Genomic DNA, 26,091 nt, shown 5'->3' with positions numbered 1-26,091 from the left:
AAAAAGCTGTTCAGATACTCAATCCTTTTAAATTACAGATCCTTGTAAAGTTTGATTATCTTCCTGTCCTTGCACAAAGCAAAACACCACAACCATTGAGCAGAGAGGCAGCTATACGAATCGAGCGGTCTTTGATTAAACTAGACATTAGCAAGGTTTGCAAAACATGTAAAAGACTGACAGTCTTCTCACGAATTTCTTTATTTGGGAAACATATTTATCTTTCATAAAGTACATTATTTATGTTAACAGGTAATTGGCATGTTATTGTTACCTTGAAATGCATTAACATAAATATTTTTAATTTTTAAAAATATTATTTATTTTTGAGAGAGAGAGAGAAATAGAGCACAAATGGGAAAGGGGCAGACAGAGGAGACACAGAATCCGAAGCAGGCTCTAGGCTCTGAGCTGTCAGCACAGAGCCCAACAGGGGTTTTGAACTTATGAACCCCGAGATCATGACCTGAGCCGAAGTCGGATGCTTAACTAACTGAGCCACCGAGCTGCCCCCATAAATATTTTTAAATGATTGGTTTTTAATTTCTGATGAAGCATCTATAGATAAATTTAAACAACCTAAACAAAAGCTCATTGGGGTCCTTCATAATTTTTAAGAGTGTGAAGAAGTCTTGTAACTAAAAAGACTGCTTGAGGCCACAGCTGAGGTCAGCTGTGCCCAGTGGTCATGGCTATTTCTGCACAAAATCTCCTCAAATATTCCCTCTTGCCAGAACTCACCATCTTTCTTTGTGCTTCTCCTTCCTTCACACGTCCATCCAATGCTGTGCCTCCTCTGTGAAAGACCCTTCCACATGGAGCATTAATGGCAAATTCAGTCACCAGCCTTACCCTCTGGTCCAATGGTTTGGGTACATCCAGTCCTTGCCTTTTGGACCCTCGTCATGACCTCTGAGTTCCTGGTTGAATCATCCTTCTTTTCAGTTGTCTGATCCATCACTCCGAGCTTCTCTTGGATTCTGTGTTCAGGGGAGGCTCTCCCTGAGCCAAATAGTTTGTGAATAGTTTTCACGGGGTGCCCAGTGAAGCTCCCTCTCCCTCTCTCCCATGCTCCCAGGCCCCCACACTTTGAGATCTCTGTTCCCCTGTGCCTCATTTTTCTCCTGCTCTTTCTCTGCAGTTATATCTTTTCTCTTGTGTGCACCTTTCTTTCTCCCTTAGACTCACCATCTGCTCTCAGCTCTGTGCAACCTGTTGAAATTAACCAGACTCCCAAAGCAATGGGATTTCTTTCCTGGGCCCTGCCTGTTTGATACCTTCTTCATGGAGGTGCTCACATAGGAGTAAAAATGGCCAAGTGACCTCTTGTGGCACAGGAGGAGTGTTATAAAGTACGTCTCCAGGTTCCCAAGGAACACAGGAACATCAAGAGGGATCCAAGAGTCCTCACGTACCTCTAGTGGGGAAAGTGCAAGGTATCAAAGAATTGAGGGGCCGTGTGGTAGAGTGTCAGGCTAGGAAAGCAAGGATTCATGATGATGATAGCAGAGGGGAGGTGTAAGAGTTAGGGTTCTCTTACCCATGGATCTGGACACCCTCATTTTTCCAAGGACTCCTATTTATATCTTTGAATCTGATTTTTTTATTGAGTGCCAGATTGGCATATTGTGGGGGAAATTAAGCTCCCTTGATTTCTCAGTACTTCTGTGAAAAGCTCTAGCCTCCTGAGGCATGAAAATGTACACAGACTAAAGACAGGGAATGCTTGCTTTCACATCCCTAGAAACATTTCGCTTTTCACACACCATGAGAATGAGATCTGTAGCTGGTAAATTGCTGTCTGATCCAAAAGGATAATAAAACTTCTCTCCTGAGGTTGCCAAATGCCTACAGCAGGGCCAGCTTCCTAGGCTGAGTCCCAAAGTACCAGGATTACTGGGGCCCTCTCTCCATAGGTATTTACATGTCAAAAGGATGAAGCCCAGAATGGGAAGCCATCTTTAGTAAAAGCTGAAAACACCTGGGGTTTCTCTGCCTCTTAGAAAGAGGCATTTAAATTCCAAAAGATTAGGGTGAGGACTGAGGATCAGTTCAATCTTATCTCAAAGCAGCAAAGTTACTTTTTTTGTTTTTTGTTTTTGTTTTTTCCCCCCTCCTTTCAGGAGAAGAGGAAGATGGCTTCCTTGTCCTGTCTACAAATGGAATATCCATCATTCTCTGTCCCTTGTCTATTAGATATCATCTGCCTCTCAGAAGGATTCCATGAGTTCTCTTCTCATTGCTTGTAGGTCTGCACTTGGGGGTAGGTAATGCAATGTGACTCTGATGTTGAGCTGGTTATGAATGTCAATGAGGAATTCTTCCCCCCCCCCCCCCCCCCCCCCCCCCCCCCCCCCCCCCCCCCCCCCCCCCCCCCCCCCCCCCCCCCCCCCCCCGATGCAGGTGCCTGGGGTTCCTGCGTGGTCATATACACAACGAATGGCCCTATGAAAGTGGGGTACCATCTCAGACCCTGCACAGGTTTTTGGACAAAACGTGACACTAAGGGTATAGACAGCACAAATCTTAAAGCAAACAGGTAAAAAATGGGAAATTCTAAAATTTCTTTCCAAATTATTTGCATCTTCCCTTAGCAATGTACACCACCAGTCACCCAGCCATTCAAACCAGAAACTGAAGAGCAAGCCTTGCTTTCTCTCTCCTTCCCACCTCCCAGTTTATCAAGTCCTATCAACTCCCTCCAAGCTGCTCTTGAACTGGCCCTATCTCCATGGCCAGATCTGAATGCAGAGTTCTATCAACTTGCATGGTATCCTTCCCCCACAAAGGGCTGTCCTGCTTCCATTCTTTCTGTTTCCAATGAATCCTTTACACTGAACCAAAATGGGTCTTGTCAAATGTAAAATGGAATCATGTCACTCCACTGATTGGATCTCTTCAATGGCTCTTCATTTCATTTAGAATTGAATTCAACTTCCCACACTTTGACCTACAAGCATGAGCTGTCTCCAGCTGCCCACCTCCTCTTGTTCTCTCCTCTTACCTTTTGAGAGGCGTTTTTTCTGCTGTCTCTTTTTTGGAGTTGACCAGATACTTCTTTTTCTTTTCTTTCCTAAAAAGAAAATGTACAGATCATCTTTTCAAGGCCACAAACATAGATCTGCCAACCTTATATGTCAACAATTTTCAACTTCACTTTTGGTCTTCAAACCATAGTGGTGAAGAGGTCATTGGTGGCCTTGTATGATGCTGCTTCATGGAATAAAGACAGAAATGATATTATAAAGTGGCATATGAGAGAGAGACATGAAGAGATGGGAACCATGAGTTTAGGTAGCTTATTTCTTGCAGTTTGATTGTGAAATGGAAGAGAGAGCAATGGAAGCAGGTGAAGTGAGCTGAGGATGAAGAGGAAGCTTCTTTGATGAGCTGTGACAGGCGTGGGCAGTGGCTGACTGCAGATCCCATGACAGGGAGATGCTGAAGTGCCAGGAGAGAGAAGGGGTCATGGACATGGTCAGGGGAAGGCTTGCCTTAGAGAGAAGGAAGTGGAGAGGAGAGGGCTAATGCAGGTTGGTAGCAGGAAGTGAGGGTATTCTCACCCGATAGCTTTCTGTGAAGTGAGAGGGGAAGTAGTCTGTAAAGAAAAAGAGGTGGTGAGGGTGGTCCGCAGATTGAACAAAAATAGCTCAGGGTTGGGAAGGATCATTGCAGGAGGTGAGATTGTCATGCGTGTGGAAGGACCATTGACTCTGGGCTCCTGAAGACACTACTCTGGGCTTGTGAAGACAGCCCACGCGCTCTGCCCTGCTCTGCGACTCTCCCCAGCAGTGCCTGCCTGATTCATACCCAGTGTATAGAAGCAGATAAGGGGTCCCTCCAATACCTGCCAGAGGGTTCTAGGAAAAGACAGAGTGTCAAGGCTGATTAAGATATCAGCAATAGGTTATTGAAGCAATGGATTATGGACTCTAACTTGGTATGAAGGGTGTGAAGAAAGGCTTATGATGAATCAGAAAAGGGAAAGGCCAGTGGATTGGTCATTCAAGTGAGGTTGAAAGATAGCTTCAAAGGGAACAAATTGTAAGGGAGAACTCAGGCAAAGATACCTTTGAATTAGTTGTTTAATATTGGGCTGGGGAGAAGAGTTCGGAGGTTGAACAACAGCTGTAGAAGGAGCAGACTTGAAGGATTGGATGTCAAAAAAAAGAAGGAGAAGAAAGAGAAGGAGAAGAAGGAAGAGGAGGAGGAGGAAGAGGAGGAGTCTGAAATTAATTGGGAGGTTGAGCCAGGCTTCAATGATGAGAGGACACATGGGTTGTCTTTGGGTGCAGGAGCCAAGAAGCGGTGCAGAAAAAGTCACTGGAAAACAGCAGAGGAAGGTTCGGAGGGGCCAGAGTATTGGATGAGTCTGCTGTCCCCGTGTACCTTGAAGATGTCCAGGATGGTGGCAAGACTTGAACTTGACAGAAAAATTCTATAGGCTTTGAGGTCTGCTGGGGAAATGGGGACAAGTCAAGGATGACAGTGACTGAGACAGAGGGAGTATTTTGTTCAAATGGAGGACGGAGGCATAAAGGGCTAGCAGGGATGGTATGTCACAAGCTGTGGACACCCACCCATCTCCTACCATGAGGTGAGCGATAGCAGGGGATATGCAGCCTTGCTTACAAGAAGTCAGTGTCCTCTCAGGGAACCAACTTCCAGTTAATGAGGGAGGTGTGATTAGCCCTCCAAGAAGTTGTGGGTAAGGAAACCCTGATGGTTTCAGAGCAGGCAATTGCAATGATACAGATTTCAGTGGCCCCAGTGCTGTCTGATTTACCTACAATTTCATGAAGCCCTTCAAGGAAGATGCAGTGAATGGGAGCTACAGAAACAAACTGTAATGAGCCTTGTGACTCCAATCACATGGTGGGTGCTTCTGACAAAATACGATCAGAAAAATGGAAAGCCACCCCACATTCATGCTCCTGAGGTCCACAGGAGAAAGGCAACCCTTCCTTACCTTTCTTGTTGGGAAGTGTGCTGGATGCCTCCTGGAGCTCTTTGGGGTCATTGAGTTCAGGAGAGTCATCTCTTATCTCTATAAAAAATATTCAATTCAGAAGGAAAAGTCTCCTCTACCTCGATTTGATCAGTTTGCGGTTAGAGTTACCAGTGTGGCTATCCCGGTCACCTAGGGTTCAGAAGAGGGCTCAGTTTGACCCATTTTGAGGGACTCCCCTTACTCAGTGGAGGAGAAGAATAAGGGGCTCTCAGCATCCCTCATGAAGGGAATAAGGCTGCCAGCATTGGGAGTGCTGATCTTGATTCCGGTCAAGGTCCCTGGCTTCAGTGAAGGGGAATGTCTTTGCCATATAAAAAATACATGTTAGTCCTTAAAGATTTGTGAATGGATATTTTTGAACCTCTCTCTTTGTCATTACTTCATTTTGAAAAATAGTGAAGGAGGCTAAGTGCCTTACATACTTCTGTGTACAAGAAAGCAGGAGCTAGCTTCTATTTGCCAGTACCTGGTGATAGTAAATAAATGCAAAGTTCTTGTTTTTGCTGCACTAAGACGGAAGGGTTTGAAGCCATCACAAATCTCAAGTAAGACTGCCACCTTCTTGTTGACATGGTGCAATGAGATCTGTCTCAAATTTTGACCTCCTTAGGAATAGGTATCTGAGGCAGAAGGCAAGCGGTCATTAGACATTTTAAATAATCTGTTGCATTTCAAATTATTTTAATCAACTCTTAAAAATCTAAATAATATAGAAATGATGAGGTTTGAAGGTGAAAGTTCTCCAGAGTCAAGATGGGGGCTCAGAAAAAGAACCATCCACATCTGGGGCACCAGTTTAGTGCAGGGCCACCTAGGGTTTTTGCTTGCTTTGCATTTGGAAGGAGCAGTTTTGAGCTTTGTCTTATTGCAGTGACCTCAGAGCGTGGCTGACTTACAGTCCTGTTCTGACTCAGTCCCCTGTCCTGTCCCCACAGTTCCTGCCACAGCCCTCACGGCAGATGAATTTTCTCCCTTAGTAGACCTTCTAGTGATGTTTGTAGTTTAGGTCCTGTGGGTGCTGGTGGGGCTCTTTCATCTTCAGTGCCCCTGCACCAAGTCTACCTTCCCCAGACTCATCTCCCTTGTCTTCCCCAGGATCTTCTGCCTGTCTAAGCTCCTGAGAGTTAAGCGTGCATCTGGAAGCTGGGCCAGGATGGTGGTTGAGAGTGGCAAGGAGAGCCCTGTCCCAAGGAGATCCAAATGGCCTCTCCTCTTGGTAGACATGAAAAGTAAAGTGGCCTGCATCAACATTACCTGGCCTGAGGGAGGGTGGGGGCATCTCTTGAGCATTTCCTTGTCTTTTATTTGGGGGCTCAGATTGTTACCACACACTGAGCAGAGGAAGAAGATGAATTTCAGATCCCAGGACCAGTGACCAGGGACCAGAGGAAGGAGGAACAAAAACAATCTCTTCCAGCCAGTAAACATGGTGGAGCCAATGGAACACCAAGGCCCAGTAAGGGTGGCAAAGAGGGGGGAGTCAACAATCAACTAGCTACTTACTACTTTTTTTTCTATTTTATTATTTAAAATTTTTAATTCTAGTGTAGTTTGCAGACAGTGTTATATCAGTTTCAGGTGTACAATAGAGTGATTCATTACTTACTAATTGAATAATTTAATTATTTCTTTCTTTTGCTAATCTAGCAGATGGAATCTTTCATTGTTATTGACTTCATGATTATGTTGATCTTATTTGGATGGTATGTATTAGAGGAGTGAAGAAAACATTTGAACCAAATAGAGCCCTTTATTCTCAGTGTTGGAGAGCTCAGAATCCATGATCCCATTTTTGACAGCACCTGATAGTACTCCATGGTTATATTTAATGTAATCAAAGTCCTTCATAGTGGTGTCTGGTAGGGATTAGAAACAATTTTGGAAGCTAAATCAGGTCCAGCAGATCTTTAAATATTTTGTCAACTTTTCTAATAGATTTCAGTAACATTACTCTTAGAATCCAAGCTGTATAAAATGAATATGGTTTAAACTGAAAGGCCCCTGTAATCAGAGGCTGAGGAATTGAGTAAGGGTCACAGAGGGATGTACTGCACAAGTTACATGTCATTTAAGAACCCTGTTATTGGTTGGACATCACAGCATCAAACTCACTGTGGAGGCCTCCCTGAGAAGGAGTCCAGTACTGAGTTGGGGCATTGGTCCCCCTGTTTTCTTCTTTCGTCACTCTAAGTTCTTTTTCCCTGGGCTGCTGCCACAAGCCCCTGGGTTGGCAGGTGCATGTTTGCCTCTCATACCCACCTTGAACTAAACTAAGTCAGCCCCAAGCAACATTACCTTGCACAGAGGCAGGCGGAGTGCCAGGCATCTCCTGTGAGTCTTCTTCATCATTTATGTGGGATGTTCAGTTGTCATTGGTCATTGTAGAGAGGAAGAAAAATCATTGCAGGGTATGGGGACAAAGAATCAGGGAGGTGTTTAAAAACACCCAAGTCAGAAGCATCAGGGCCCAATGGCAGAGGGTTGGGCTGTTCCAAGGGTGGGAAGCAGGTGTTCGGGCTCCTGACTTTACCCAGGCCCCTGGAGTGCCCACTGTCCTTCTGGCAAAGGGTTGTGTATAGTAGATGCACACATGAGATGGACCTGGTTAGCGAAAGGGTGGGACCCTGGAGTCCTAGACCTGACGCAGGTACCCTAGGCCAGGGATACACAGGTGTTGGACAAAGTCTGTTTCTTACCTGGAGTGATCCTTCCTTTCTGGGTGGCTCTGGAGAGGGCCACAGCAGGGCCAGCAGGGCTGGATGGTTCACCCAAGATCTCAGTGCTGTGCTGGGTGGATGCGCTGGGCTCATTGACACTGGGCGCACAGGGTGACAAGCTCTGCGGTTGGTGTTGAGGTGGGGGCAGCGACAGCAGGGTCTGGAGGGAGCTCCCTTCAGCTGAGTTGGCTGGGGCTTCAAGGAAGATAGGCTCAGCTCTGTTCCATCCTCCGTAGGAAATGACAACTGGGATTGGTGAAGGAGCACACATCAACACCCTGGGGACTCCAAATCATTTGGGGGAAGGGAAGGGCGCCTGGGTGGGTCAGGAGGTTGAGCTTCTGACTTTGGCTCAGGTCATGATCTTGTGGTTTGTGAGTTTGAGCCCTTCATCAGGCTTTCTGCCGTCAGCACGGAGCCTGCTTTGGATCCTCTGTTCCCCTCTCTCTCTGTCCCTTCCCCACTCATGCCCTCTCTCTCTCTCTCTCTGTCCAAAAGGTCGGGAACATGGAGTGGTTCATTCTCCCTGAGGTGTGGAGAACTGACTCATCACTAGCATCATCCACTTGTGGCCCGTTTCTGTTCTGTGTGATTGATTTGGGGCATTCAGTATGAATATAACTGCATCCAACCTCCAGACCAAGACCAATCATTTCACACATAAAGCTGAGTTTGACTTAGTCCTCAGGGCTTTGATATTCTTTAGTTTTTGCTTAATTTTGGTTTCAGAATTTAGACCATCTTGTACAATGGTATAATTGGATACATGTCCCTGTTTTAATAAGTTAACACATCACATCTCCCTGGAGCAAATAGGCTGAAATAGAAACTCCTTCGCATGGTGCATTCTGTCTACTCTGGTTTCTGCTCATTTCTGCAGATTGAGTTTCTGTGCCTCCCTGCCTTGCACCCTGGAGTGGGCCACACCAAACTTCCTTGCCATTCTCAATGCTCCAGTGTTGGGAGCTATTTTAACTCACTAGTAGAGTGAAAATTCCTGGCGAGGGTACGGCAAGTTTGCACGGTCTCTTGCCCCCAGATAGCTCCCAAAATCTACCCTCTTGAAACTTTCATTTCTGCTTGAGCACCAAACCTCAGAGTGCTTTGCTAATTAGAGTCAGGAGCAGCCTGTCCCCCCACCCTGTCCCTGAGACGTGACCTCACCTGGTCAGGGAAAAGATAAGTAAATTAGATACACCCTAATGCAACACAAAATTTTCCCCTAAGCAATACGGACAACTGAATACCTTCTGGGACTGAATGTCTTTGTGACAGTCACTACTGCGATAAAATGTATCAATCATCTTTGGGACTATGAGAGCAAGCATATCTCCTGAGAACCTGTTTTTCTGGGAACTTTCTCTTAGACTAATAGCCTAATGACCCTTACTCATAAAAAACTGACCTTTACTAAACAATGCTGTTTGCCTCTTGGTTAAAGGTCGCTTCCTTGAGGCTAGACCTGAGGTTTGTAAAAATACTTATGACACCATGAGTGACTGTGGCTAAAATTGTAAAACTTGTCTATGAGAAATCATTTACTGCCCTTTCTTGTCCTTGTACCTTTTGCCATAAAAAAACCTTGAGAAACAGACAAGATGGAGACACCTGCCAGATGGGCAGGGGTGCCTATCTGGTGATCAGAACAAAACACAAGGCTCTCCTACTCTCTCTTTGGCCTACACCGTCATCCTTTGGGGGAACCCTGGACCTGCAGGAGCTAGACTCCGGCACTCCAGGCCCTTGGCTTTCTGCATGCTATTCCTTGCGTAGCCAAGTTTCTTTTATGATTCTACTCCATCATTTATTTCAGAAGTTAAGTTGTCTTGACTGGTGAACAGAAAAAGGAAATTAAGCTGGGATTTTGGAGAGGGGCTCACAACATGAGCATAGGGTTACAGATCCAGAAAGACACTCAAGCTCAGTCGGGTCAGGGAGCATAGTGGTGTGTGGTGTCTCTGGCTCTCAGACTGACTTAGCGTGGCCTCTGAGAACCCAGGCCTCTCCGCATTGCCTGGCTGCTGCCAGGAACATGGGCCCACATTCACCTGTGCCCTGCTGCCCTTTTACCTCAAGGAGTCCTTTTTCCTTTTGGGAAGGAACTTCTTGCTGTCAACAGCAGTGAGCGCACTCACAATAGAGTCAACGTGCAGTGTGAGCTGCTGGTCCTCTTCCTGTTGTTCTTGGGGAAGTGAACCATGTGCTTTGGCCAAAGTGTTACCCTCAAGTCTAAAATGATGTAGCTACCTGTTTCTCCTGCCCTGGCTTTTTTCGTCCCAGCTCTGTCCTCGCTCTTTCTCCTGCTCTTTATTTGTTCGGCTCTTTCTTGCTCCCAGCATGCTTCAACTTTCCCCTTCCTTCTTATACCCTCTGTCTGTCTCCAGCTCCCTCTCCCTTCTCCTCCAGCTTTCCCCTGTATCTTCCACTTGTTTAGAAGAGGGATTGAGAGCTTAAGCCTTGGAGTTAGGAGACCCAATAGGAAGGCTGGCTCAGCTCATCACAGACAAGTAACCTGGGGAAAGTTATTCTGAGCTTTACTTTCTCCATATGTCAGATGGGGATGATAAGGATGTCACAGGGTTGTTTTAAAGATGATATGAGATGACCCTATACAATGCTTGGGATGATGCCTGGGACATAGTAAGTACTCAGAGAGAGAGAGAGAGAGAGAGAGAGAGAGAGAGAGAGAAGGAGAGAGAGAGAGAGAGACTTATTATCCATCCCCATTCATTTCTCTTCCCCTATGGCCCTCCTATCCTTCCACCAGCCTGAGTCTCTGTAACTGCGTTTCCACCACATCACGCATTCCTTAGAGACTGTCCAGGGTGCTGACCTGTACAGCTTTGCCCCGCTTCATAGAACAGGTAAGACAGAAACGTTTGCGTCTTTTAGAAATTCATCTTAGAGGACTAGGGCCAGAGACTGCCCTTCCTGGCACCCCATGAGAGAGGAGGCTGCCTGTCTCCCCCAAGGGCTGGGCAGCTGAGGTGCACATTCCACGAGGCTGAAAGCCAATTCACTGTTTGAGCAAAGAAACTTCTGGTCTCTCTGCTCCCACAGCCCAGAAGATATTCAAGAAGACTCGTACCACTTCTGAAGCTCTTGAGGATCGTCATCAGGTTGGGGTATTCGCGCAGGTTGATTTGGCTGAACAACATCTGCAGACACGACAGACTGAACATCTTCTCCAGGTGGGTGAGGATGTTGTACACCACTCTGGATACAGGGACCTGGTTTCTGTAGGCTTCCACGGATTCCTTAAAAAATGGAATCAAGGATTATGATAAATGATCATAAAATGGAATGGAAGTTTATTTTACATTTGTGGTTTTCTAAGGTGTGAGAGTAGTATTTCGTTCTTTTAAGGAATTTATCACAAATGTATAGTCACACTCAAAGGCAGAGAAATCACAGTTCCACATATTTATTTTCAGAACTTCACCTATATTTGGATGGTTGGTCATAGGAATAAATAACTTAGTCATCTTTAAAGTAAATCTGCTTTGTGAACTTTATTTTAGGTACATTTGAGGGAAGAGAGAAATCTTAGGGAAGGGAAGGTAGTTAAAGGCTGCTACTGTGTAACTACGTCTCTCAGGCTCTGGGCAGAACTCTGTAGTTTTGACCAATTAGTTGGTCAAAAGTGGCAATTCTTTTGATTGCTTGTTAGGTTCTCTCTCTCTCTCTCTCTCTCTCTCTCTCTCTCAGACTTGTGATGGCCTAAATGGGTTCTAGCCACAGGAAAATCACCCAGAGAACTCTTTTTCCTGAGAGGTTGGCCAAAAGGAGAAACATGGCAGGAGAGAATTGATTGCACAACACTTACTGACCACCTACTAGGCTTGTCCTTGGGCACATCCCAGTGGATAAGGTCAGCATGGTGCTACCCATACTGGGGGAGGGACACTGTCAGATGGGAAGATGGGCATTAAATAATAAACACAAATTAAAGAAATGCCCAGTTGCTATTGAGAGAAGTGTTATGAAGGGAAAGCTTAGATTTCTATGAGAAATCAGTTAGATGAGTGGGTTAGGAAATCCTCTCGGGGTGACATCCAGGCTATGACCTGAGGAGGGGTTGGTGCCAACCAGGCCAAGCCTGGGAGAAGACTGTTCAACTACTGCTACCCTTCCCTGGACCTAGGGCTCAGGAAAGGCATTAAAATAACAAAAATCATGAAAAGAATGCCATTTGTGTCCTTATAGCCCTATCTTCCAATTCTTGCTTTGCTTCACGTCTGAATGGACTGTGTGCAACAGCTCTTAAGAATTGGAAGGGTACCCTTGGTGGGCTGAATGGTGCCACCCCTCCAAAAAGATGAGTCCACTCAAAACCTGTGAATGTGACCGTATTTGGAAAAAGGGTCTTTGCAGATGTAATTAATTTGGGATTTGAGATGAGATCATCCTGGATTAGAGTGGGCTCTAACTCATAATAACAAGTGTCCTTATAAGAAGAGAAGAAGAAAAGACAAGGGAAGGAAAAGCTGATGGAGAAATTGATGTAGAGATAGAAACAGAGATTGAAAGTGAGGTTCCTATAAGGGTTTCTGGTACCACCAGAAGGCAGGAAAGTCAGGGAACGGACTCTCCCTCAGAGCTTCCAGAAGGAAACAACACAGCCAACACCTTGATTTTGTACTTATGGCTTCCAAAGCTGTGAGGGCATAGATTTCTCTTGCTTTAAGACACCTGGGGTGATGTCATTTGCATGGCAGCCCCTGTGACCCCGTTTTTCCCTGATAATAAACATTTTGGACTAGATCATCTAAGCTCTAAGGATTTGTAGTTTGAAACTTCAGTAATTGGGAATTCTTGGTGGGGGCTGGGCTGCCATAGAAAAGCAGTCAGCACGACTCACCCTGTACATTGTCTCAGTGATGAAGGAGTTGTCTCGGAGGCCTTCGAGGAAGGGAAATGGCTTGTGTATGGCATAGGCAATCTCCAGCTTCTGGTATATGAAGTGCTGGAGTAGAGTCTCTTGTAAGGCCCTGGTCATGGTGAACATCCTAAGGAAGAGGCACGAGAAGAGAGGAAAGACTTGGGGAACTTGGGGAGCTGCTTTTTGTGCTCAGTGGGCATCTGCTATCCTGGTCTCAAAGTTATCCCGTAGCAGTCTGCCTCAAAGGCTCATGGGTGTAAGAGGCAATGAATGACAGTGTCGAGTGACAATGGAGGCTGAAATCGGCCAACAATAGGTTGCCAAAATCTCAAAGGGGCGTTGGTAAATATAAGACAGATATTAAAAATAGCTTATAGGCACCTGGGTGGCTCAGTCAGTTAAGCATCCAACTCTTGATTTCACCTCAGGTCATGATCTCACAGTTTGTGAGTTCGAGCTCCACACTGGGCTCTGTGCTGACTGCATGGAGCCTGCTTGGGATTCTCTCTCTCTCTCTCTCTCTCTCTCTCTCTCTCTCTCTCTCTCTCTCTCTCTCCCCCACTCCTGCTCTCTCTCTGTGTCTCTCAAAAAACTAAAAAAATAAAAACAATATAAATAGCTAATATTTATTGAGTACTTATGTGTTGAACTTTGTTATAAAGGTTTCATATGCAGTAACTTACTTGATCTTCACAAATGATTCCTATGATTGTACACATTATATTGTGAAAGACACTGAGACATAGAGATATTTTACGAACTTGCCCTAAATCGCGCAACAACAAATTCCGACATTCTGCTTCTAGGTTTATGGCCGTAAGTACTATAGTCTGTGGCTACGTAGAACGGAGTGAAGGTCGCCTGACTACAGCTTACGGCAGACACTAGCAAAGCTCACATAAGAGGGACCACCCAAGAGTGAGTAGAAAAATGGAAACCTGATAATATTTAGAAACTTTAGTAAACTACCTACAACCTTCAACAGACAAATAGGCCAAACATAAACAAACAGACTGAAGGAGGTATAAGATATGATTAGTAAAGGTGACTTAACTGATTTATTATGGGCATCGATTTCACACTCAGTGAGTATCAATGGGTATTGCCATTCCCATGCCCATGTGACATTGATAAAAATTAGCCATTGATAGGCCGTGAGAAAATATCAGTAAGTATTAGAGGCAGAAAACTTACAGATGGCATTCCTGACAAATTGTCAAGAAAAGTTCTAACAACAAATTCAATCACCCAGACATTAAAAACAAAACAAAACAAAACAAAACAAAATAGAGATCTTCTTTTTCCTACTTCATTTTGTGTATAATAGAAAACTGAGCTGTAGCTAGTGACTGCTTCCAGGATTAATGCCAGTAGCAGACTGAGCAGCCCTGATCTCTCTCCTCATTCCCACATTATTTAAATTTGACAGAAAAAAAAACTATATTGTAAGAGTAGAGTAATCCACAATAGTGCTGGAAAAGAAAAGATGCCACAGGGGGTCTAAAATAGTGAAGAAATCCTGGAAGATTGAGAATAGGTGGAAGAGAAATCTATCATCAGTGACATGGATAGAATCCATGACATGGGGAAGAATATTGCAGATAAACACGGAGTCAGAGAAATCCAGAATGGACACAGTGTAAGAAGAGGAAGTAACCCTGAGGTTACATTTAGGGTGATTAATTATACAAGAGCATTCAGAACATAATATCCACCAGGTTCTTATTCTTCATCTGTTATGGTTCTCAAGACTGAGAGCAAGGCACAGAGAGGTTAAGTAAACAGCTCAAAGTGGCAAAGCAAAGCTTATCTAACTAAAGCCCCACTAATGCTAGCGCATGATATTGGGCCTCATTTGGGAGTGTTTAGATTTGTATTATGTAAAGGAGTCTTAAAATGAATAAGCAAAAGATAGACATCCATGTGGGAAAAAAAGCAAAAGGCATAACTAGGCAATTAAGTCAAATGTGCAATAAATATATGAAAAGCATGGCAATTCTCTAGTAGTTGGAATGGTACAAGATGATTTAGTAATGTTTGCCTATCAGATTGCCCAACATTAGGACTAAAAGCAATAACCACAGAGGCTCCTGGTGCAAATGTAAACAGGTCCAAATGTTCTGGAGGCTAAGTTAGCAATCAGCGCCCAACACTCTAAAGTATGGATTCCCTTGAGTCCCCAGTTCCCCCTCTAGGAATGTATTTCAAGGAAACAATCATAAATGTGCTTAAGAAAAATATATAAAATGTTCATGAAACACTAGAGAGAAAGTTAAGTGTTCCCTCCTTATTTTCTTTTTTCCACCAACTACGTCTAGTTATTGGCACCGTGGGTAATAAATGAGCTGCCCATTTGGGGCTGAGTGCAGAACCAACAGAACACAGAGAAGAGAGCAAATCTAAGTTTCGTCCACAACAATGGGCTAGAATTTAGGGGGGAAAAAGTTGAGCTGTGTTTCTGCTCCGCGCCCCCCCCCCCGTTCCCGTGTCTGAGCCCCCCTTTTTCATGGTCTCTGGTTAAATCACACATAGCTCTCTGTCTTGGAAGATGGTATTTTACAAGGAGAGAGCCTCACAGTGTAAAGGAGTTGAGTTCCACCCCGCAGCTGCGCTGTCAGGAAATTAGCGATCAGAGCCCAGTCACCACAAATGAATAAAGCAGCCGAGACAAAAAAATCCACCTACCTGGATGCTGGGCTTGCCACCTGCTCCTGCCCCGTTCCAGGTCCAGGGGCTGGGGCAGGGATGGCTCTTGGAAGGCGGAGAGAACGGCAGGGAGAAACCAGGGAGTGAAGCAGGAAGTCTGTGCGTTGCCACAAGCAGAGGGGGCCAGGCTTCCGGAGGAAAGAAAAGTGAAAGTATTCGGAGCCCGATCGCGCAGGAAGCTGGAGGCCGTGCCTGCCGCCTCCCTCCATCACCGTCCGGACACTTGTGAGGCTCCCGGGGCATTTAGGGGAGGCGGTGGGGTGGGGGGTGCAGCTTGGCAAGGGGTGTCCGGAGGGGAGGAGGCATCGGGGCCCCGCCCCAGGATCCCCGGGCAGGAGCCGGGAGTCCAGCATCTGTGTGCTTCCTCACCACTTCTGTTTCCTCAGGATTTGTCCCCCTCCTGTACTTATCGGTGATGGAAATGTTCCCGCACTGAATCATGGTGCTAGTAACACAACTGAATGAATTTACTAGAAGTCCTCAAACTTTAAAAAACAAACAAAACCCAGAGGGGGGGGGGCAACTCAGAAATATCTATAATTTCTCGGGATAAAATGATTGCCTAAGAAAGTTGAGATAAAAAGGAACCTGAATATAAACTGAAACCATGTAGAGGTAGGGGGACCTTTGGGCAGGAACGTGGCCAGGGCACAGGCAGGCATTTGGGAGCCCAGAGTGTGAGGAAGTCCGCTCTAAGGCAGAGCCGGGGCCAGGAGAAGACTGTAGAACAGCCCCTTCAGGGAAGGGGGGATACCACCTCCACACACCCCTTTAAAGATGCCTTATGTACTTTGGCACGGAAGGTCTGTTAGAGACCCTATAACATAGAAGTCTGTTTAACTTTATTTGAATCAATAGTTCTCAAATGTATTCAATGCATGGGCTCCCCTTACCAGGACACCCAGAATCTCTTCAGAAAAAAAGATGGGAAGAACTGTTCTGGGGTCTAAGAGGCCTTGAAACCAGGGCTCCTCTACTTGGTATGGAGGCACCAGCAGGGCATGTCCTATGCGAGCACGTTCTAGATCAGCAGGCCCAGCCCTGGTGCTGGCAGGTTGCTACTGGAAGGATGACAGAGGCTTGGGAGCCATAGGAAGCCAATGGCAGTCAGGGGAGACACAGGAAAACAATGTGATGCAGACAGCTGAGGAGAGGGTGCTGTGATGCTCAGCCCTTGGAAGCAAGCATCGCTGTGAAATGCAGAGACAGGAGCAGTGAGAGGGGGCCACTCCACTGTGTGCACCTGTCACACTTCATTTACCCAAAGCTCTCCACTTGCCCTGCAAAACCCCTTCATGGACATCCGGGCCTGGAAGCAAGGATCTCCCCCTTTAGCCTGCCCAGAGCTCGATTAGGCAGAGGCAAAGGAGTGGAAACATAACGTCAGATGATTAGACTAGAAGAAGATGTAAATAAGATAAAAGATGTTTCTATCTAAGCAACACATGCTTGAGAAAATGGTAATAATGGGAAAACTTCAGCTACTATATTCAGTGATGTATGTTCTGAGAATTTGCTAAAATCACGTATAATTCTTTTTTAGCTCAATTTTATTGGGGTATAAAATGCATTCAGCTTAAGGGTACATTTAAGTTAATGAGTTTTAACAAACGGGATCATAATCACAATTAAGATGTAGATCATTTCCATCATTCCAGAAAGTTCCCTCGTGCCCTTTGCAGATAGGGAGCCTCCTCCCCAGCCCCAGCATCTGGCAACCACTGATGCGCTTGCTCTCCTACACATTCTTTTTGCCTGTATCAAAGTCTTACACAAATGAAAACATGCAGTATGTGCGTTTTGATGAGGGTCAGTAATTTATTCCTCTTTAGCAGGTGTGCTGGCCAACTCTTGTTCATCGAGTCCGATCACCATGATGTTACCAATCATCTGTTACTGATCAGCATGATGTTCTATGGGATGTCCCCGTGATCCAGAGCTCTTCGGATTATATTATGACACAGAGCAGGTGAGTTAATATAACCCCAAGACAAAACTGTGAGTGAGTGTCCTTATCTGTCATGTAGGAACTAAAACTCTTTCTGATCCTCCTTTTCTAAGCAGAATGGAAAGGACATATTTGCCAGATCAATGCCCACACACCATGTACTTGAGGTATATGGAATGACCTGGACTGGTCATTGTAAATTACCTGGTATACTTCCAAGAGATTGATTTTCTGCCCAAGTTAGCCAGTGTTAGTTGTCATTATTCATACCCCAAAACTCCAGCTGCATATAAGTTGGTATCAAAAATGAATCGTGAACAATGAATCTTCACAGAAATATGATCAATCTGAGATTGGTTATCTGACCTACCTGGACATAAAAGTAGTGGGCATCCCATTTGCGTTCAAAGGTGGGGGTTTGGTAGATTTTGGCAAGCAGGGACATGGTAGCAGATTAACTTCTAGCACTGGATTGTGATCAGGACTCTACAAGTGACTCCCCGATTCCAAGTGTGAGATCCTGGCACACTTAGCAAAATGGAGAGTTTTCCTGGTAAAAAGAAAGCATTGACTTCGCTTCAGAGATTATCACCTACTTGGCCTAAATCTGGGTGGGAAAACAGAGAAAAAAGGGAGGCCAGAATCTCCTAATCCCATGGGTCATATGGAAGAAAAAGAAAACAACTCGATCCCTGTGTTAAGAACCAGGGATTGTCTGATCAGCCTAGATGGTCTTGGTCCAGGATATATTAACCCAGAGAGATTGATTCTCTAGTAAGTATAGAGAAAAAAAGAAGACAGTGGGAAATACAAGCTAAAATTCCAGCCTGTTGTTATCTGGGCTGATGCATGATATTGCAAACTAGGGCTTTCTTGTGAACTTGACAGAGGCACCCATGAGGAATGCCAAAGACCTTGTGCTCAGAAGTAAAGGAAGCTGGCACATATATATCATTGCCCAGCTGAGTGGTGGCCCGGGTCTGCCTTCTGCGTAAGGGCAGGGAGAGGAGAGGGAGGAGACACCAGAGCCGGCTCTTATAGTCTGCGTCCGGCCTTGTATGGGCCACTGTGCCCCATGGGGGGCCGAGAGCAGAGAACAGCCATGCCCAACAGAGGCTCAGCTTAACAGCCCTTTTGCCCCACAACGTGAGAGAGGGAGAGACAGGGGACAGGCAGGGAGTGGTGGCAGGCAGTTCCACGTGTGTACAGCGCCTGGCAGGCACACAGACCCCACCCACTGGTAAAGATGTCCTCATCGGTACACTGGAAGCTGTAATCTATCCCAGCCAGATGGATGTTCACTTCTTTGAAGGAAAGAAAGAACAGAAAGGGGCATAAAGGTAGAAATCTCTGGCCCACTGTACTTTGCAAACATGTCTATGCAAATTTCTAGCACATCTAGAATGAGCCAGAAGTAGGATTCAGGGGAACATACTTTGGAAACATCCTGCTTTGCCTCTGCTTCTCCAGGCCTCTCTTTGGCCACACTGCTCTGACCAAGGTCTCGAATCTGCAGATGCCTTGGCTCCCATTTATCTGTCCTACCTGGATTTATTTGAATTTTGCTCCCATTTCTTTTTCTTCCAACTTTATGCTGATATAGTATGTTTTTGTAAGTTGTTTCAGATCCTTTACAGAATGAAGGCCGCCTATTGATGAAAAAATTATGTACGGATATAAATGTGCAAATGCGCTTGGTAGCGGGGTGGCTGGGTGGCGCAGTTGGTTAAACGTCTGACTTTGGCTCAGGTCATGATCTTGCAGTTTGTGGGTTTGAGCCCCATGTTGGGTTCTGTGCTGATAGCTTGGAGTCTGGAGCCTGCTTCGGATTCTCTGTCTCCCTCTCTCTCTGTTCCTCCCCTGCTCACAGACACACACACACACACACACACACACTCTCTCTCTCTCTCTCTCTCTCTCTCTCTCTCTCTCAAATAAATAATTGTGAAAAAAAAAGCAACAAACAAAAAAACCAACCCCCCCCAGACAAATGTATTTAATAGCTAGCATCACATTGTCCTTTAGGGTTGTTATGCCCAGATTGCAATACCCCCCCAAACCAGAGACCACCGGGGAGACTGAGTCACGTATGCAAAAGCAAAGGGCATTTATTCGGGCTTACGCTCGGGCTCCCAGACCTCACCAACGCAGTGGATCCGTGCTGAGAGCCCCGAACAAAGGCTGGGCAGGGTTTTAATGGGGTTGGGAAAAGGGGGTCACAGAAAATTATGACAGAGGTACAGTGATCCAATCATCATTGTATAACAGCTTTAGCACGGTTCTAACCATACACATTGTCCAGAGTGTCCGTTACTTTGGCGGGACCCAATCACGACATTTAGTGTTTCTTTGAAAATAACCAATTACAGGGTGGGCCAAGGACCCCCATGTGGGGTGAGTAACTGGTTAATCTAGCATTAAACAACAGGTAACTATCTATGGTTTCCACCTCCAGGGCTGTCCTTAGGAACGTTCAGTGTGTTGGCGGCCGCGTCTGATTGGCTGCTGTAAAGGTGGTCGCTTGCTGAGCAGTAGGTGCCCTTTTCCTGCTATTGTCTAATGATTCTGGAAAACTGAAACTTAGGCCTTTAAGCTCAGAGGGGAAAGTTAAAGCCTGTCATGGAGTCAGCTTGGTTCAGACCTGTGTCCTTTCAGGGTCTCAGTAATGTCAGTTCCAAACCTTTTCCCCATCCCACAGGAAGCCTGTCTCTCTCCTTGAGATTTCAGTGACTAGTTGAAGCTCAGTTTTTTTCTAATCCCTGTGACTGCATTTGTAAAGTGCCCATTTATTCAAGAAACTTACAGTCACACACCAGGCATCTCTGCCCAAACTTGACACTTCCCTCTGGTTGCAGGAGTATGGAGTTTTCTATGGCTTCTGACTGCTTTCCAGAAATTTGAGGAACGTCTTCTTCAATGCCTTATTTTGCCGAGCATTTTGCCTCTTTCTACCCCCATGTCCAGTCCAGGCTAAGTACTGTGCCTGGCCAGGCCACCAGCTTGCGAGATGATTTGGAATGTCTGGCTTTCCTTCCTTTTCATGACCACCTTAGCAGAGAGGCAGAGACAAACATGGTGTTCACTTCCTGCCTACATATGCTATGTGTAAGATTTAATAGATGGAGGCAGAGATGGGAGGAAAGAAAGAGACCAGGTTACGGAGCCAAGAAAGCCTTTATTGGAATCTGCGATTCCCCGGGCGAGGTCCCATGACCCCGGGAGTGGGGAGTCAGGGAAGTCGCACGTGGTAGGCGATGGGCAGGGGGTTTTATGGGTGAGGGGGTTCTGGGTTTGATCTTGGGAGGGCAGATTATCAAATAAGGGCCTTTCAGGGGCGTGGCGGGATGGAATAGGTTGCCTCGTCTGTCAGGGTGATGGGAAGCTGGAGCTTCATGATTGACTGTTTCCAAATGGGGCAGGACATCCCAGGTCTGCAGGGGAGGGGCGGGGGTCGTCTGTGCACGTGTTCTCCTCCAGCCCCCAGAGAAATGGCCGCTCAGTCGCCACCTTAAGGTGACTCTTACACTGTGCTCCCTTACTCCCAAACAACCTGGATCCATTTGAGTGAAATAGACCATTCTGCTCTCTTTCCTTTGGATGAACAGTGGCCCGTCTGCCATAGACACCCAGCTGGTCCGGTTCCTCCTCCGTGGGGCTCAGAGCTGCCTCAGGGACTGGGCGGAGGAGGACCTAGTGTTGGTGCAGCCGTGTCACATTATTCAGCAATTTCACCTTTTGCCTGAGTTCAGCTCCAGCAGGTCCAGGGCTCCCTGAAGGATGGACGGTGCTGGGGAAAGAGAGTGAGAGAACCTCGGCTTCTTTCTGCTCACCAGGCAGGCGTCTCTGCTCTGACCCAAGAGTCAGCTTTATTAAATGTATGGGGTACAAAACAGAAGTGGCAATTGCCTTAGACAATAATTTCTGATAACAAATTCTTTGGTATGTAAAAATTTCCCAGAACATAGATTGGTGGAAGACTCCTGCATAATCTCTACCAATAGAGATTGAAGTAGGTGATAGATGTTTATCACGTGGGGAAGGAAGGGATCTTTAGCATTCAAATACAAGGCAAAGCTTTTAGCATAGCAAAGGTAAAAGTTAGTTCTTTTGTGAGCAGGGGTCAATTAGCTTGTTTCTGAGGGGAAGAAAACAGGTTTTCTTAGGAAATGTAAATTTGCTTCTATAATCACAAAAGACGAAACTCCTATAACATGTTTTTTTCACAAGGTCCAATTCACCTATTTTTAGCATAAGAAGGCAAGTCACTCCTGATATCAGTCAGTCAGGCGCCTTGGGGGTCGGTGCTCAAGCAGAAACTGAGTGGGGGTTGAGTGGGTGTAGACGCAGGTCGCCACCTGATGGTGGGAGGCCTTGCAAACCTGCCTTACTTCAGAGATGGCTCCCAGCAGCCTTTGGGTGCCACACAGGAGAGATCAATCAATTGGAATGATTGGAGCTCCTCAGAGCTTTGGGAAGTCGCAAGGGCAGTAAACGTCTGCTCAGGGTTGATCCCAGGCCAGTGCCACGGCCCAGGGGGTTGGTGGTAGGTGGCAGGTGGAGGCAGCCAGCTCAATTGCAAGTTAGTCCTCACGTCCTGTCCTGCTTCTCCATCTCCAGGAAGGTCAGTATCTACATGTTATTTCTGTCTTTCCAGCCTCATTCCACAGGTATATGACAGAATGAGATTGCTCATAAAGAAATAATGAGGAAATCAGATTTCTTAACTCACATCGGGTTGGCCTCCTGGGGAAACTGGAGGCTGACTCATAGTATCTTCTACAAACCCTCTCTCTCATTTCCCCCATGCCTCCTCTATCCCAACCCCAAACCCCAAAAGACAGCTCTGCCCAGAACAGTTCCTTTTAGAAAAATTAACATTGAAATTGAATGCGTTCAACACCTGATTTCTGGGTAGCTGGGGGCCAGTTCTGCCCAGAGTGCATATGTGTGGGGCCTCTGAACACGGATGAGTTAGGGGAAGTGAAAGCAGACCCAACACTGACAAATGCAACCAAGTGAGCAGTGAGGCTTTGCTCTGTCTGTGCTGGGATGTCATGCATTTGACTAGGGAAGGAGGGAATCTGTCTTTTTAAAGTAAAAGGCAAATACATCAATACATTCTTAAAGCAACGTAAGAGCGTATGGAAACCCTTCACTCCAGATTCTGGAGCTGGCCAGGGCCCCAAGAAGACCTCAGCATTGCTACCAGCAGCTGCAGAATAGCTAGGCAGGTCCTCAGCACCCAGCACCGGCCCCCAGACCACAGCCGCTCCTCCACCTGTTTCCAAGAGCTGGGAAATGAGCAAGCTTGAATCCAGCCAGCCTTGACCTCCAGGTAGGAAAAGGAAGACCGAGAAGCAAGGGTGGGGTAATCTGACCTCAGAGAATGAGTTGGGAGGCGCTGCCTCTTTTACTATTTCCTCGAAGGTATTGTAAGGAATGAGTGTCATTTTTTTCTTTAAATGTTTTGTAGGATTCATTAGTGTACCCCCTGGGTCTGCTACTTTTTTCTTTGGAGGTTTTTTTCAATTGATTCAATTCTTTTAATAGACATAGGCCTATTCAGATGATTGTCCCGCCTCGTGTGAACTTTGGTGGTTTGTGTCTCATAAGAAATTTGTCTGTTTCACCTCCTATCTCTTCGTTCTAGAGTTTTCCCTAGTATTGTTTCTCTGATATCTTTTTCATGTCTGTGGGATTAATGGTGATGAACCCTTCTTTCATTTCTGAGACTACTGATTTCTGTCTTCTCTCTCTTTCCTTTGCTAGTCTCGTTAGAAGTTTGTCGATTTTGTTGGTTTTTCTAGAATGGCAGCTTTTGACTTCATTGATTTTCCTAGAGGTTTTCCTGTTTTCAGTTTCACTGATTTCCACTTTAATGTTTATGATTTGTTTATTTATTTTTTGCTTGCATTAGGTTTTAATTTCTCTATTTTTCTGTAGTTTCCACAGGTGGAAGCTTAGATTATTCATTTAGATCTTTCTTGTTTCATGTGTACATTGAGTGGTGTACATTTCCCTCAAAGCACTCCCACAAATTTTAATAAGCTGTGTTTTCATTTCCATCTAGATCAAAATATTTTACAACTTCTCTTGAGATTTCTTCTTTAACCCTAGAATTGTGTTCTTTAATTCCAAGTATTTTGGAGGATTTTCCAGCTATCTGTTATTTCTACTTTTATTTCATTGTGATCTGAGAACATATTTTTAAATTATTTTTATCCTTTTAAGTTTGTCAGGGTGTTTTTTACAGCCCAGAAGATAGCACATCTTGGTAAATATTCCATGTGAACTTGAGGGGTATGTAAATTTTGTTGTTGTTGAATGGAATATTCCATAAATGTCTATTAGATCTGGTTGATTCATGATGCTATTCAGGTCAACTATATTCTTACTGAGTTTCTGCCTCCTTGATCTGTCAATTAGTAAAATAAGAGTATTGATGACTCCAACAATAGTAGTAGATTTGTCCATTTTTCCTTGTAGGTCTATCAGTTTTTGTATCCCATACTTTGATGCTATTTTGTTACTTGCACATTAAGAATTGCTGTGTCTTCCTAGAGAAATTGCCCCCTTCGTCACTATATAATGCTCCTCTTTATCCCTGACAATTTTCTTTGTCCTAAAGTCTGCTTTGTCTGAAATTAATATAGCCCATATAGCTTTCCTCTGATAATGACGGTGTATCTTTCTCTGTCCCTACACTTCGAATCTGCGTGTTTTCTTATAGATCGCATACAATTAGTGTCTTTTTCTTTATAGTTTTTATCATTCTATTGATTTCTGTCTTTTATTTAGTTTTTTATAGTTTATTTTTGAGACAGAGAGAGACAGAGCATGAGTCGGGGAGGGGCAGAGAGAGAGGAAGACACAGAATCCAAAATAGGCTCGAGACTGAGCTGTCAGCACAGAACCTGACATGGGGCTCGAACCCATGAACAATGAGATCATGACCTGAAACAAAGTCAGCCGTCTAACCTACTGAGCCACCCAGGTGCCACTGATTTCTGTCTTTTAATTCTTGCTTTGAGGTCATTTACAGTTAGAGTATTCATGTAGTTAGATTAATATCTGCCATATTTGCAACTGTTTTCTACTCATTGTACTTGTCTTTGGTTTTACTATTTCTTCCCTGTTTTTCCTTCCTTTTATGGTTTCAACTGAACATGTTATTTCCCCATTTTCTCTTCTTGCCAAGCATATGAATCATGCTTCTTTTAAAACATTTGTAGTGTTTTCCCTAGAGGTTGTAATATATATTTGCAGCTTTTCATGTCCGTTATTTATTTATTTACTTATTTATACTTTGCTTAAAACCATTTATTTGTTTCATATCCATTTCTTCAAATTTCACTCTACTGCTTCCTGGGCGATGCATGCATCCTATGACAGAATGCCACTCACTCTACCCTCCTGTCCTTATTAACATTGGTGTCAGTCATTTCACTTTTCCATATGTTCTAATCACATAGTTGCTATTGTTACTTTGAACAAACAGCTACCTCTTAGATCAATTTTTAAAAATTAATTAATTAATTAATTAATTTAATGTTTATTTATTTTTGAGAGACAGAGTGTGAGCAGGGGAAGGGCAGAGAGAGAAGGAGACAGACACTGAAGCAGGCTCCATGCTCCGAGCTGTCAGCACAGAGCCCGAAGTGGGCTTCGAACTCAAGAACTGTGAGATCATGACCTGAGCTAAAGTTGGCCACTTAACTGACTGAGCCACCCAGGTGCCCCTTAGATCAATTTAGAATAGGAAATTATTGAGAACCCCAAAAGGCTAATTTTTGTTCATGTAAATTATATCGATCAATATTTACTGTATTAGGAATTAAAACTTTGAGCACTTAAATATATATTCATTCATTAAAAAGATAATAATGAACCCATTACCTGCTAACATAAAAGACATATTTTATGAAAATAACTGTTTTCTAAAATAAAGTAAATTAATGAGAAGAGCAGCAATGCTTTATATTTTTGCAAATCCCCTTAATAACTGGCTCAGTAGAAGACTGCAGGATTCTATCTGCTTTTGCATTCAGCCTTTGTGATCCCACAGAACATGTATCCTCTGGGAAATTCTACGATACATGTGTGACAGAATGAGACAGGAAAAGGGTAAATTATATTTTAGTCCTATTATGAAGATAGTTTTTATCTTAGTCATACCTGAAAGGGGCTTACACGATCCCAGGGGTCCCTGGGCCATACTTTAAGAATCACTATTTAAAATTTTTTAAATGTTTATTTATTTTTGAGAGGGGGTGTGGGGCAGAGAGAGAGAGAGAGAGAGTGGGAGACACAGAATCCAAAGCAGCTCCAGGCTCTGAGATGTCAGCACAGAGCCTGACGTGGGGCTTGAACTCCCATACCTTGAAATTATGACTTGAGCCAAAGTCAGACACTCAACTGACTGAGCCACCCAGGCTCCCCTAAGAATCATTATCTTAAGATAATTTTTGAGGGGCACCTGGGTGGCTCAGTTGGTTAAGCATCTGACTCTTGATTTTGACTCAGATCATGATCTCCCAGTTCATGAGATTGAGCCCCATGTTGGGCTCTTTGCAGACCATACAGCCCGCTTGGCATTCTCTTTCTCTCCCTCACTCTCAGCCCCTCCCCTGTGCGTGCTCCCATGCTCTCTCTCTCTTTCAAAATAAGTAAATAAACTTAAGGTAATTTTTAAGATGTGCTTTTGTTCTCAAATAAAACTTGAGGTTTTTATTTTTTTTATTTTTTATTTTTTTTCTCCATAATATTTTATTATCAAATTGGTTTCCATACAACACCCAGTGCTCTTCCCCTTAAGTGCCCTCCACCC

The 26,091-nt window shown here is 44.8% G+C and overlaps 2 protein-coding genes across 20 annotated transcripts in view; one reads left to right on the top strand and one right to left on the bottom strand.

The window, feature by feature from the left end:
* The window catches only part of SP110 (SP110 nuclear body protein), a 37,459-nt gene extending 22,024 nt beyond the window's left edge, over positions 1-15,435 (bottom strand). For 3 of the 6 annotated variants that reach the window (XM_029933612.1, XM_029933616.1, XM_029933613.1), the window contains exons 1-8: positions 15,296-15,435; positions 12,590-12,737; positions 10,817-10,985; positions 7,708-7,974; positions 7,307-7,351; positions 4,970-5,047; positions 3,005-3,073; positions 853-1,002 (exon numbers count right to left, since the gene is read on the bottom strand). In XM_029933612.1, coding sequence (XP_029789472.1) covers positions 853-1,002; positions 3,005-3,073; positions 4,970-5,047; positions 7,307-7,351; positions 7,708-7,974; positions 10,817-10,985; positions 12,590-12,736 — 925 coding nt within the window. In that variant the 5' untranslated portion in view covers position 12,737; positions 15,296-15,435. The remainder of the gene's footprint in view (positions 1-852; positions 1,003-3,004; positions 3,074-4,969; positions 5,048-7,306; positions 7,352-7,707; positions 7,975-10,816; positions 10,986-12,589; positions 12,738-15,295) is intronic. The other 3 variants (XM_029933614.1, XM_029933615.1, XM_029933617.1) reach the window with 3 other exon arrangements.
* Positions 15,436-15,443: 8 nt separating this feature from the next.
* SP140 (SP140 nuclear body protein) overlaps positions 15,444-26,091 on the top strand; it is a 66,925-nt gene continuing 56,277 nt past the window's right edge. For 10 of the 14 annotated variants that reach the window (XM_029933626.1, XM_029933630.1, XM_029933625.1 and 7 more), the window contains exons 1-2: positions 15,445-15,541; positions 17,152-17,285. The gene's annotated coding sequence lies outside the window, so the exon portion shown is untranslated. Of the gene's footprint in view, positions 15,542-17,148; positions 17,286-22,333; positions 22,600-26,091 lie in introns of those variants that run through there. The other 4 variants (XM_029933631.1, XM_029933619.1, XM_029933620.1 and 1 more) reach the window with 4 other exon arrangements.

The sequence above is a fragment of the Suricata suricatta genome, chromosome 3 (assembly GCF_006229205.1).
Source record: "Suricata suricatta isolate VVHF042 chromosome 3, meerkat_22Aug2017_6uvM2_HiC, whole genome shotgun sequence".
Classification (NCBI taxonomy): Eukaryota; Metazoa; Chordata; class Mammalia; order Carnivora; family Herpestidae; genus Suricata; species Suricata suricatta.
This window is presented reverse-complemented; position numbering and strand designations above follow the sequence as displayed.